At 38.0% G+C, this 13792-nt stretch overlaps 2 protein-coding genes across 10 annotated transcripts in view; one reads left to right on the plus strand and one right to left on the minus strand.

Moving 5' to 3' along the window:
- The window catches only part of CCNT2 (cyclin T2), a 39193-nt gene extending 33242 nt beyond the window's left edge, over nucleotides 1-5951 (plus strand). For 4 of the 8 annotated variants that reach the window (XM_525927.9, XM_009443356.5, XM_054679798.2 and 1 more), the window contains 2 exons: nucleotides 1176-1246; nucleotides 1768-5951. In XM_525927.9, coding sequence (XP_525927.2) covers nucleotides 1176-1246; nucleotides 1768-3186 — 1490 coding nt within the window. In that variant the 3' untranslated portion in view covers nucleotides 3187-5951. The remainder of the gene's footprint in view (nucleotides 1-1175; nucleotides 1247-1767) is intronic. The other 4 variants (XR_010150076.1, XM_009443357.5, XM_063791156.1 and 1 more) reach the window with 2 other exon arrangements.
- Nucleotides 5952-13047: 7096 nt separating this feature from the next.
- MAP3K19 (mitogen-activated protein kinase kinase kinase 19) overlaps nucleotides 13048-13792 on the minus strand; it is an 81553-nt gene continuing 80808 nt past the window's right edge. Inside the window, exon 10 of one of the 2 annotated variants that reach the window (XM_063791122.1) lies at nucleotides 13048-13465. In XM_063791122.1, the coding sequence (XP_063647192.1) occupies nucleotides 13399-13465 (67 nt within the window). In that variant the 3' untranslated portion in view covers nucleotides 13048-13398. The remainder of the gene's footprint in view (nucleotides 13466-13792) is intronic. The other variant, XM_525928.9, reaches the window with a different exon arrangement.

Consider the following 13792-nt stretch of genomic DNA (forward strand, 5'->3'; position numbering starts at 1 on the left):
AGAAATTTACAATGAAGATAGTTTGCTAATATATTAATAGTGTTGATAGCTAGGAAGTATATTTGGAGGAATTTTCCCCTTTAAAAAAAAAAGTCTGGGCGTGGTGGCTCACACCTGTAATTCCAGCACTTTGGGAGGCCAAGATAGGAGGATCACTTGAGGCCAGGAGTTTGAGACCAGCCTGGTCAACATAGCGAGACACTGTCTCTGTTATTTAACAAAAAAAAAAAAAGAAAGAAATGCAAAATATTGCATAGTTCCCTGTATACCCTTTAGCTTCTCCTGGTACTAACATCTTACATAACAATATATGATTATCAAAACTAGGAAGTTAACATTGGTACAATACTGTTAACTAAACCACAAATGTTATTCAGTATTCCATATTTTTCCCTATTCTAGGATCCCATGTTCCATTTAGTTGACATGTCCCTTCAAGTCTTCTCCATTCTGTGACAGTTCTTCAATCTTTCCTTGTCTTTCATAACACTGACACTTAGAAGAATAATGGTCATTTTATACAGTGTTCCTTAGTTGGGGTTTGTCTGATGATTTCTCATTATTATGTCGAAGTTATCCATTTTGAGCAAGAATACCATAGAAGTAAATTGGGTCTTGCTTGGTGCATCATATCAAGGGGTACATTATGTTGATACGTCTTATAACTGGTCATGACAACCGTGATCACTTGGTTACAGTGGTATCCTTAAAGTGGTTTCTGCACTTTAAAGTCACTATTTTTTTTTCTCTTTGTAATTAATACATTTCATGGGGAAGATACGTTGGGATTATACAAATAACCTTTTTCCTCAAACTTTTGTCCACTAATTTTAAAGAATCTTTTGATAGATCTTGCCTGTGACAAAAATTATTGTGGTGTTTGCCTAATGAAGATTTTTTTTTTATTGGGGGGTGATTATTTTTAATGCTACTAGATTTTCTAGAGATTCTAATTAAGCAAGTAAAATCAAGAGGGAAAGTAATCGTTACAAAAGGATTCAGCTTTGAAAATGCCGGTTGAGAGTTGTGTGTACTTCTGTGTATGCTGAGGATTTAATAGGAGGGTAAAAGTGAAGTAGATGAATTCCTAGCATTCCTTTTTAATACTGCCCACTTAAGAGAAATTTAAATCCTAAAGGCATCTTCTAAGTTTCAAATTTAAATTTTATTTTTAGAGCTAACACATGAGTTTCTACAAATATTGGAGAAAACGCCTAATAGGTTGAAGAAGATTCGAAACTGGAGGGTAAGAGAATTGACAGGGTTTAACAGAATTTCAGTCTTTTATGTAACATTTACATAGCTAACCAGTTTGAATTTTTGTGGTTAAATAATCTTTGCAGTATTCCTGAATAATTCAACGTATCTCAAGTTACATATACTCACATATTCAACTACTGAGTCCAGTGGACTTTGCTAAAGTACATTATACTTTTTAAAAATTTTTTGCAGTGATTATGACAAAAGTATCCTCTTCATTTTACAAATGGGGAAACTGAAGCCTAGACAAGTTAAATTACTTTCTGAAGTGCTGGGCTAGGATTTAACTTGTATCTGATTCTAAAATTGGTGTTTTCAATTTTTTATAGCCTTCTTTTATGCCTCTAAGGCATTTATTTACTGACAACATAAAATCTTGAACCCCAGGTCATTTTATTTTCATATGTTTAATATATAATGTTTTTAATATATAACTTTTATAAGACAAGAAATTTGCATTAAATTATTTTGCTATATCACTGCTTCTTCTGTGTTTTGTTTTAATAGGCTAATCAGGCAGCTAGGAAACCAAAAGTAGATGGACAGGTATCAGAGACACCACTTCTTGGTTCATCTTTGGTCCAGAATTCCATTTTAGTAGATAGTGTCACTGGTGTGCCTACAAACCCAAGTTTTCAGAAACCATCTACATCAGCATTCCCTGCACCAGTACCTCTAAATTCAGGAAATATTTCTGTTCAAGACAGCCATACATCTGATAATTTGTCAATGCTAGCAACAGGAATGCCAAGTACTTCATACGGTTTATCATCACACCAGGAATGGCCTCAACATCAAGACTCAGCAAGGACAGAACAGCTATATTCACAGAAACAGGAGACATCTTTGTCTGGTAGCCAGTACAACATCAACTTCCAGCAGGGACCTTCTATATCACTGCATTCAGGATTACATCACAGACCTGACAAAATTTCAGATCATTCTTCTGTTAAGCAAGAATATACTCATAAAGCAGGGAGCAGTAAACACCATGGGCCAATTTCCGCTACTCCAGGAATAATTCCTCAGAAAATGTCTTTAGATAAATATAGAGAAAAGCGTAAACTAGAAACTCTTGATCTCGATGTAAGGGATCATTATATAGCTGCCCAGGTAGAACAGCAGCACAAACAAGGGCAGTCACAGGCAGCCAGCAGCAGTTCTGTTACTTCTCCCATTAAAATGAAAATACCTATCGCAAATACTGAAAAATACATGGCAGATAAAAAGGAAAAGAGTGGGTCACTGAAATTACGGATTCCAATACCACCCACTGATAAAAGCGCCAGTAAAGAAGAACTGAAAATGAAAATAAAAGTTTCTTCTTCAGAAAGACACAGCTCTTCTGATGAAGGCAGTGGGAAGAGCAAACATTCAAGCCCACATATTAGCAGAGACCATAAGGAGAAGCACAAGGAGCATCCTTCAAGCCGCCACCACACCAGCAGCCACAAGCATTCCCACTCGCATAGTGGCAGCAGCAGCGGTGGCAGTAAACACAGTGCCGACGGAATACCACCCACTGTTCTGAGGAGTCCTGTTGGCCTGAGCAGTGATGGCATTTCCTCTAGCTCCAGCTCTTCAAGGAAGAGGCTGCATGTCAATGATGCATCTCACAACCACCACTCCAAAATGAGCAAAAGTTCCAAAAGTTCAGGTAGTTCATCTAGTTCTTCCTCCTCTGTTAAGCAGTATATATCCTCTCACAACTCTGTTTTTAACCATCCCTTACCCCCTCCTCCCCCTGTCACATACCAGGTGGGCTACGGACATCTCAGCACCCTCGTGAAACTGGACAAGAAGCCAGTGGAGACCAACGGTCCTGATGCCAATCACGAGTACAGTACAAGCAGCCAGCATATGGACTACAAAGACACATTCGACATGCTGGACTCGCTGTTAAGTGCCCAAGGAATGAACATGTAATAATTTGTTTAGGTCAATTTTTCCTTTACTTTTTTAATTTAAAAATTGTTAGAATGGAAAAATTCCTTCTGATCTAGCAGTGGTAACCCCTGCTGTTGCTGCCACTGCTTCAATATTTGTAAGTGCTGCTTTATTCTTCATTCTGAAAAGAAGAGATTATAGTAAACAAGTCTTTATCTCCACATATGATAGTGTTATAAATACTGTAAAAGCATGGAAGGTGCAAAACTCAGTATTTCTACAATTGCAGCTAAGAACATTAGGATGAATGGCTGGCTGCTTCTAGGAATATAAGATGCCTCAAGCATTCATTATTTATGATTTGAATACTGTAGCTATTTTTTGTTGCTTGGCTTTTGAATGAGTGTAAATTGTTTTCTTTTGTGTATTTATACTTGTATGTATGATTTGCATGTTTCAATGATAAAGGGATAAAACAGTATACTGACAACTGTTTACAAGAAAGTGGAGAAAAATGTACATACATTTTTGTATGTTTAGATATTACCATAAATACTCAGGATTGGAGCTGCTTGTAAGTATAACAATATACAGAATAACTTTATTTTATCTTGTCAGAGTCCATCACTAATCTAAAACAAAGGTGGCACTTTTTTATGTTAACCTTAAACTCTAGGCCTTACTGGAAGCCACTGATAGGGGACACTTCACTACCAGATGTGTATGCAGTGCCACAGATGGTCATATACACTGTGAGGCACTGAAATTTTGCCTTCAGAGGTTCTGACCAGATTGGCTGCTGAAATAGCCCCTAACTTTCTGAAGGCTTGAAGAGGAGAAAATAAAGTTTACATACTCTTGATGTGAAGTGCATTTAAATGTTTGTTGGCTTGTTGCAGTTCTATGAAACAGAGCTGTTAATAATGGTTATGTGGATTACTGTGATTTGAAAACTAAATTCACAATAACTTACCTAGTAGAGATTTAGTGAGTTGTTTCCTTTAAAGAATTTTACACTACATATTTTAATAGTAAACAGGGATCACTTTTCCTTTAGCATTCAGAATGACACCATATTCTTAAATATACTCCTTCCCTGAAGCGTGTTTGTGTGTGATGCCATATTTCTTTTTCAGGTAAATGTAGTCTTCCTTATAAAAATGAAATTAAACCTATGCTCTCAATTCTTTTATATTCTAACAATAAATAAAAAAGAAAAGATTACTGACTGTGCATTGTACCTGTATTTATAGTTTATGGTTATCAGGAAGCTCTGTAAGAAAGAAAAGGTCAGCCTCCCAGGCAAACCAGTAGTGGAGGTTTTACATTTGTTTGCACATCTCAGTATATTTCTGTTGAGGTAAAGTTTGCACAGTCATCTGACTTCTGATCAAGCATTATATTTTAACTTGTTTAGATTTTGTCTTAAACACCAGTAATATGGCTCTTGTTTATCAGCTAATCTTGAATTTATTCTGTGGTAAATCTTTTGAGTTGTTGAGTATATTTGAGATTGATTGGATTCAACCTCTCGTTGAACTGAAAACTTAATTTTTTCTCTGTATTTTTGTTACAAAGCCACTGATACGTGCACAATTGTAATTAAGTATGTTGCAGTTGTAAATATTAGAGTTTAATCTCATGCTCTACCTTTATTTAGCAATTACCTAATTTGCCAGTAGCTTTATAATTTTTAAAGATAATTGTTCATTATTTTGTCAATGTTATTTGAACTTGGGGTACTTAGGAGCCTCTTTGTAGGGACTGTGCCTAGGTAGCATGTCCTAACATTTGTTCTTGTCTTGCATAACTTCAGTAATCTTTGTCATTATATGTAACTTTGTTGCTCTGTATGGCATAATATTGTATCCATAAACATGGTAATTTTGATACAGTTATACTTTTACAGTGGTACATAATCCAAGGACTAGTATAGAATTAAGCTGAGTGCAAGATGAGGGAGGGAAGGGCTTTCTTGGTAATTTAGATGTGAAACCTCTACAGAGCTATCATGTAAAAACTACATAAGGTGGTTGTGCTACTGTATAATTGGGGGTGATAATACCAGGAATTTTAATAAGATTTTGTAAAGAATATCCAGAAAAGTAGTGAACTTATTTTCAGTAGACATAGAAAACAATGTGAATATTTAAGGTCTGTGACTATAGTTAAACTTCACTAAGAATTTGCAGAATTGTTTTGAGATGTGGGAATAAAGGTAATTTTATTGAATCTTCATTGGTGCTAATGATGGACAGTTAAAAAGATAGCTAGTGTATATTGTTATGGGTCAGTACTTATTAGTACTTCCAAAATTGAATTTGAAATGCTATGTATTCACTTTTCACTCTGTAAATGTAATTCTTTACAATGACTTTATTTATTAAAGGGCAGCCAGTTGTCATTTTTACAGGATTGTGTGAGCTATTCAAACTCTTCAACCCCTGAACAGGGTATTAAGCTTCCAAAATAATGATGGGGATAAATATGGAAATCCTTTTTAAGTTGTATTTCCATTAAACAAAAACCCTTATAATTCATACTATCATGAATTTGCTTTATCCATCTCATTTGCATAACAGTTCATCTGCCTGGTCCCATTAGGCTCTACCAAAGAAAGACTCTGATGAGTGGACATTATTACTGTGACTCTTGTAAGTAGCCATAAATAAACCAAAATAGTATCAAATTTAGGTATGAAATTCCACATGTGCAAAGTACTGTTAAGGTGATAACATTTTTGATGAGATTTAAAAAAAATATTTGAAATATTAAAAAGCATTATCTTTAAACATCCTATAAAAGAGTGAGTCATTTTTAAGTTGTGTTTTCCCTAGATCACTGATTTGTTACCTTTACACAGAAGCACATTGCAAAGAAAGGCTTTACTTCTACCTCTTCCAGCCAGTTTTCCAATATTGAGCTGTGTCCCTCTAAATATTTGCCTTAGCTATTTCAAAATAGGTATTTTCAGAACCAAAGCAAAGGGTGGTTTGTTCACTGAAACATTCTTAGAGGCCTACTTAACGGGCGGCAGTATCCTGTAGTGGTAAAACCTCACAGTTTCCTAATTGCAGGTATGTAAATACCAAAAAAGTCCTGTTGTCAGCCCTAGGTTTATCTTTGAAAGCAGTTAAATGTGCACCTTGGTCTTCCTCCATGTGTTCAGATTCGTTCTGGTTAAAGTTCTTATTCAGAGTCATCTAAAAGAAATTTCTAACATGATGTATGGTTTCTTGAATGTCATGAGTGGCTGCGTATATTGCTTTGTAGCAACAGATTGTATTAATAATTAATAGAATACCTAATTTTTTTGGCCTATCCTCTTTGAACTAGAAATGACTACTTGAGGGCTATTTCAGAGAACCAATATGAAATGTTTTTGTTAGTACAAAATACCATTGCCTTAAAAGGTTTCAAGCACATTTTCTTTTCTATTTGAGAACTTAAATTGCTGACTTGTATTCGTTAAGCAACCTTAGAAATAAACCACTGCTTATATCTGCATGAATATTATGCATTTCATGAGTACAGTTAGTTGATTAGATATTTCAGGGTTTTGCATTTTCTATAGACATGGGGACTTTTTTAACATGGTAACATCTTAGGAAAACCATTCTCTCAAGGTATTACACCATTTCCAATTTTATCCAAATGAAAAGCGTATCTGCTTAAATTTAGGATGTCTTTGCTGAGAATATTTGGAGGCTCTTGTTAGGAAGAATCATGGATTCAGTATTTCTAACCTGATTACTGCCTCAGAGGCTGTCTTGAAGGGAGGCAGTAGGATTCACTGACTACCTTTACCCAGATGAGGGATCAACAAATCTCACACTTGAACTAAATGAGTTAACAGGACAATAGGTGCTAATCTCATGTGCCCTAAGATGGACTTATTTAGACAGGGATTTTTGCACTGGAAAAGCAGCACATTCTCTGACCTTGGGTACCAAGCTATGATACTAATTTGAGAATCACATTCTGATACGTTAATATCAGAAATCAGTGAGCAACCTAATTGCTGTAAGCTGACATACATGGAAGCCGAAATCAAAAGGTTGCTTTTGTTAGTTTCCCTGGAGCGTCTATTTTTGTAATACATTTTGCCAGTGGGACTGAAAAGCTCAAAATGTTTTAGGCCTAATATCATACATTAATTTTCTGCTCTGCAGTGTCAATTTGGGCACAGCCAGTTTTTGCCTCTGTGGCACCTTCTTTATAATTTACTGTTACCTATTCTGCCTGACAGATTGCTTAAGTAGGTTGATAAGATCCATCGAAGATTGAATGGCTAGGAGTAATTCTGTTCTCGTATAGGCAACTTAACTTCACTGTGGAATCCATTTATCTCAAAGTTTGAGGGCCATCTACTTTATTTTCAAGTTTGGGGCGGAAACTCAAAATCCCGAGCATTGCCACTTTAGTAGTTTGTTTGATTTGCCTATTGTTTAATAACGAGTACATTCTTATTAAGTGATGAGTACATTCTTATTTTTAAGGTATGTTTTTTTCAAGCAGCTTCATTTTATTAGAAAAAATACGTACTCATTTGTTGTAAACAGTGATTGTGGGGTTTCATTTTCTGAATGTACTCAAAACTCCCAACAACAATTGAACAGGATGTTTGCTAATAGAAAATCTAAAACAGGAATATGTGTATATGGCATGAATTAGTCATTGACTTTAAGCTTCTTATCCATACAAGGAACTAATAAAATGTTTATTGACAACATAAATCCAAGGCTCTAACATCTTAAGTTAATGTGAATCAGAAGTAACTTTGAGGTGGGGCGCAGTGGCTCATGCCTGTAATCCCAGCACTTTGGGAGGCCAAGGCAGGCGGATAACCTGAGGTCAGGAGTTCAACACAATCCTGGTCAACATGGTGAAACCCTGTCTCTACTAAAAATACAAAAATTAGCTGGGTGTGGTGGTGCATGCCTGTAATCCCAGCTACTCGGGAGGCTGAGGCAAGAGAATCGCTTGAACCCAGGAGGCAGAGGTTGCAGAGAGCCTGAGATCGCACCACTGCACTCCAGCCTGGGCGACAGAGCAAGATTCCTTAACAACAACAAAAACAGAAGTAACCTTCAGTCCCTGGAAAATGTGAGATCTCTAGTATAATTGACCCTTTATCCAAGTAATTTCATGTATCATTCAGGAGTGCAGGCTCTGAGATCAAATGGTCCATGCTCTAGTCTCAGCCCTACCATTTAATAACAGAATGGCATTGGGTGAATTACTTGATCTCATGCTTTTTCTTCCCTACAAAGTGTTAGTAGTAGTACCTGTTCATCATAGAGTTGTGTCAGGCTTGGATGGTCAAGGAAGGCTAGATAGAATAGCATTAAAGAGAATCCTAATTGAGGGGTAGATGTGGGATATTGGAATGATGAAGGCCAATCCAGGTGTGTAACTGGAACATATTAAATACTGCATGCCCGCTGTGTCCAGAATTCTCTTAAATTGTTCATTCTAATTTCTGTTTTAAGATTTTCTTGTCTAACCTCTTGCATCACTCCCATAAAAAGCACAAAGAATAGTTGCAGTTATCTGGAAGGGGAATTACCCATTTAAAATTTTTTATTTTTTGAGACAAGTTCTCACTGTCAGCCAAGCTAGAGTACAGTACAGTGGTGTGATTTTTGGCTTACTATAGCCTCCGCCTCCCAGGCTCAAGCGATCATCCAACCTCAGCCTCCTGAGTAGCTGGGACTACAGGCATGTGCCACCATGCCCGGCTAATTTGGGGGGGTTTTTTTGTGGTTTGTTTTGTTTTGTTTTGTTGTTGTTCTTGTGTTTGGTAGAACGGAGTTTTGATATGTTGCCCAGCGTGGTTTCAAACTCCTAGGCTCAAGCAGTCCGCCCACCTTGGCCTGCAAAAGTGCTAGGATTACAGGTGTGAGCCACCATGCCCGGCCCCTTCAAAAATATTTAAGCATAAGCTGTTCTTTAATAAGGCTGCTCGCCAGCTTCCCTCTCCTTACCAGCGATTTCCCTGCACCTTCCACTTGAGAGAAAATGAAAGCTAATTGCAATAACTTTGATAAAGTAGAATTAGGATAGAAAAGTCGCTTCTTTTAAAATAGATTTTCAGGCCGGGTACGGTGACTTATGCCTGTAATCCCAGCACTTTGGGAGTTTGAGGCCAAGGCGGGCGGGTCACCTGAGGTGAGGAGTTCGAGAACAGCCTGACCAACATGGCGAAACCCTGTCTCTACTAAAAAATACAAAAAGATTAGCTGGGCGTTGTGGTGCGCGCCTGTAGTCCCAGCTACTCAGGCGGCTGAGGCAGGAGAGAATCGCTTGAGCCTGGGAGGCAGAGATTGCAGTGAGCCGAGATAGCGCCACTGCACTCCAGCCTAGGCCACAGAGCAAGACTCCATCTCAAAAAAAAAAAAATTTTTTTTTAATTAAAAATAAAACATTTTCAGCCTAAATGTAACAAATATTTTTTGTATCACAGTTAAGAGATTTGTCTCACTGGTGCTGACACCAGTAAGGGCTTGTTCTATTAACATAATAAATTGGATGGGTTTTAACTTTACAAAGTGAGTAATTCCATCTAACCAAACTCATCTAAGTCCATTGTTTATTCCTTCACCCCTGCCCCCTGCACTTTTCAATATAATAAATTGTATGTTTTTATTTTAGCTGTAGCATATGGCCTGCCTATTCCTTCCCCTGAATACCACCTCCCAAAACAATGTAGGGCCTCACTGACAAAATATTTTTATTATATTGCCATGAAATTAAGAGGCTTACTTAGACCTTTCAAATGTTCAGACACAGTTGAGGAGGCCAGTTTTCTTTAGTCTTTCACGTCAGCCTGTTAGTGACTGCTTTATGGATGAATTCAGCCATGGATTTTCATAATGTTGTGATGTCCTGTCAATAGGAAAAAGCACTATCCTCTATAAACTTGACAGTGTAATGGCATATACAAACTTTTTTTAAAACTTTATTACCAGTAGAGAGAGAGGCTGCTTACACCAGAGATTTTTTAATTGGCAGAATCACCTGGAAAGATTTTTAAAATGCAAGTTTCTGCATTTAAATAGCTGCTTTAAACTGAATTAATACTTGTAAGTGCAGCTCGTATGAAGAAGAAAGACGGCCTGGTAGGTGATGGTATGCAGCTTTTGGCTGCTCCTTGAGCAGATTAAGTGGGTTATTATCTTGGAGCTACTCATTACACAGTGTACGACTAAAGTAGGTTTAAGTTAAGGAGATGCTGTAGGTCTACTTTTTAGAACTTGGGGGTTAAAATGTCTTTGGTTGAGCTTGGGCCCAGAGCATACAGGAATTTAGTACATAATAAGATGAGTTTTCAATGTGATTGAAAACTCAGCGGTTGTGCCTTGGGAAAAGGGTGATGCTCATGGAAGGGAGGACGGTATTACTGCTAGGTGAACAATGAAAAGCTTTTCACGCCATTAAAGTACTCAAAATAATAAAGGGAGGACGATACTACCATCCCAATCAGCAGCTAGAATGAAATGATGTGCCTTTTTCTGCTAAAAGCTCAGTGAATGCTAGCCATCCCAGCCCCAACCTACCTCCACTCCCAACCTCCTTTCAGACCCCCTTCAAAGGAAGAGAGCACACATATGGGCAATGATAATGAAGAGTGTAATTCCAAACAATTGTTCATGTCTTAAACACAGTGAATAACAAAAACACAGAAGCTTTGAGGACCAAGGCTTGCCTATTGAAAACTTCAGCTTTTTTTTTTTTTTTTTTTTTTTTTTTTTGAGATGAATTTCACTTTTGTTGCCCAGGCTGGAGTGCAGTAGTGCGATCTCGGCTCACTGCAACCTCTTCCTTCCAGGTTCAAGCGATTCTCCTGCCTCAGCCTCCCAAGTAATTGGGATTACAGGCACACGCCACCATGCCCAGCTAATTTTTTGTATTTTTAGTAGAGATGGGGTTTCAGCATGTTGGCCAGGCTGGTCTCCCAACTCCTGACCTCAAGTGATCCACCTGCCTCGGCCTCCCAAAGTGCTGGGATTACAGGGGTGAGCCACCCTGCCTGGCCAAAACTTCAGCTTTTTGAAGTTTCTGTTCAATATTCCAAAATTGTCTTCAGTACCCTTATATTTCAGTAGAATAGGAGTAAACTTGTTAACACCAACTTCATGTGTCCATTACTGTGATCTCTATACACACTATTAACAGGTCTTACTCTTTGCCCTTTCCCCATAGGGTTTAACAGGCTTGATTGTAAATAGTTGCTTTAAAATCCAATATAATATTCAGATTTGAAAGAATGCTGAAGATCCCTCCAAAATGGAAAAGAAATAAGCCCTAACCTTTCAAAATTATGTTGTTTCTGGTCATGTTGAGATACAAGTAAGTAAAATAAAGGACATATTCTTCCCTTAATTTCTTAAATATGAAAAAAATTTGAGAAAAGTTATACCCACAAAGACTCATCTAATGTTACATGTCCAGAGTAAAATCTGTTTTTACCTCACCTGGACAGCATTTCACATTTATTTCATAAAAACTAAACCAGCTTTGTTTTGACAAATCCTGATACTAGTATTAGAATACTCCTAAAGTTAATTTTTAGTTGTACCAGCTTGAAATGACGGCAGCCAATAAAAATATCTGTGGCTATAGCTTAGAGCAATAGGTGCTGGCTGGGCGCGATGGCTCACGCCTGTAATCCCAACACTTTGGGAGGCCAAGGCGGGTGGATCATGAGGTCAGGAGTTCAAGACCAGCCTGGCCAAGATGGTGAAACCCCATCTCTACTAAAACTACACAAATTAGCCAGGCACAGTGGCAGGTCCCAGTAATCTCAGCTACTTGGCAGGCTGAGACAGGAAAATTGCTTGAACCCAGGTGGCAGAGGTTGCGGTGAGCCAAGATCACGCCACTGCACTCCAGCCTGGGCAACAGAGTGAGACTCCATCTCAAATAATAATAATAAAAAAAAGAACAATAGGTGCGAAGTTTAGTGGATGAGTGAGATCAACAGCAATGGAAACCTTATAAAAAATGCTTAATCCTGGCTGGGCACGATGGCTCACGCCTGTAATCCCAGCACTTTGGGAGGCCGAGGCAGGTGGATCACTTGAGGTCTGGAGTTCAAGACAGCCTGGCCAACACAGTGAAACTCCATCTTGGCCAACATGGTGAAACCCCATTTCCACAAAAAATACAAAAATTAGCTGGGCGTGGTGGTGGGCAACTGTAATCCCAGCTACTTGGGAGGCTGAGGCAAAAGAATCACTTGAACCCAGCAGGCGGAGGTTGTTGCAGTGAGCCAAGATAACGCAACTGCACTCCAGCCTGGGCAGTAGAGTAAGACTCAGTCTAAAAAAAATATTGCTTAATCCACCAACTTAAAATGGCTTGTAATACTACTAACTCATCCATGCTCACTTTTGTGAGGTCTACTAATGTTCTGGGAATGGCAGTATTTGAAGGATGACCTCAGCAGAGGTAACTATTCAAATGAAATGAGCAAAGGTCTGTGGAAAAATCATCCTTCCCTTACCAGACCTAGCTTTTGTCCTACCAGCTGATTTAGACTTAGCTAGTTCTGCATATGGAAATGACCTGATTCACTGCAAATAGATTAAAAACTTCAAATCACTACAAATAAATTACAGAGAAAGGAGCCCAAGGTTTATGATGCCACCTTAACTAGCACAATTTCTCAGAGACATCTGAGGAGTTTGGGGGCCCTCTGATAATGAAATGCCGAGGCCCTCACCTCCTCCCTATTAGGCCTTGAGCCTCCTAGAATCTTTTAGGCTAAGATTGCTGCCAAAGTACAGAATCTAGAATCTCTTTAACTTACCTTCCTGCCTTCCTCTGCTCTGCTCTGCTTTGGACGAATTAAGTAAGCATCTTTACTCACCAAGCAAGAAAATATAAGTTGTTTTTACAATTTATTTTAAACTAACAACATTAAAATTGACAGGACAGGCCAAAAATAAAAAGAAATGTCATATAAAACAATAGAGAATGTAGTTCCTGGACAATCAAAACTGTAAACACTGAAATAGTTTTTTGTTGTTATTAAGAACATGTTTTCTGATACTATGAGTAATAATGTCTGACACTTGAGGAGGCTAATATGTAACTGCAACTTTCAGTTAATGACTCCATAGGATCTGGTTAAACTGGGTTACACTGAATTTTCAGTAGGGAAACAAAAATCCCTTAGCCATCATTCCCCACAATTAAGCAAGGGAGCATCTGCAGTGGAACTGGGAAGAAAGTCTTGATGTATATTCAGTGACTTCTCTCCAAGAAGGAGTGCTTCAGGAGCTGGAGAGCAGAAGGTCGCTCATGCTGGTCCCTAAGAAGGGAAAAACACATTAGAAGCAGCAGCACTCAGTAATGAGACTGCCAATGTAGATCTACTTAAATGTGAACTTTTAAAGACGGAAATACAACTTCTGATAGTCAAACAGACTTGGGTTGAGTCCAGTCTCCAATTTTTATCTGTGTGACCTTAAGCTAAGTGACTAAAACTCTCTTCATCAGTAAGATGGAGATAACAATAATACCTAACTCATTGGGAGAATTAAATAATATATATACAACTTTTAAACAATAGCATGGTACTTGTTTGAAAAGTGGTAGCTATTGTGATTGAAAACTAGGCCCTACTTTCCCATTGTAC

This window comes from Pan troglodytes, chromosome 13 (genome assembly GCF_028858775.2).
Source record: "Pan troglodytes isolate AG18354 chromosome 13, NHGRI_mPanTro3-v2.0_pri, whole genome shotgun sequence".
NCBI classification, from domain to species: domain Eukaryota; kingdom Metazoa; phylum Chordata; class Mammalia; order Primates; family Hominidae; genus Pan; species Pan troglodytes.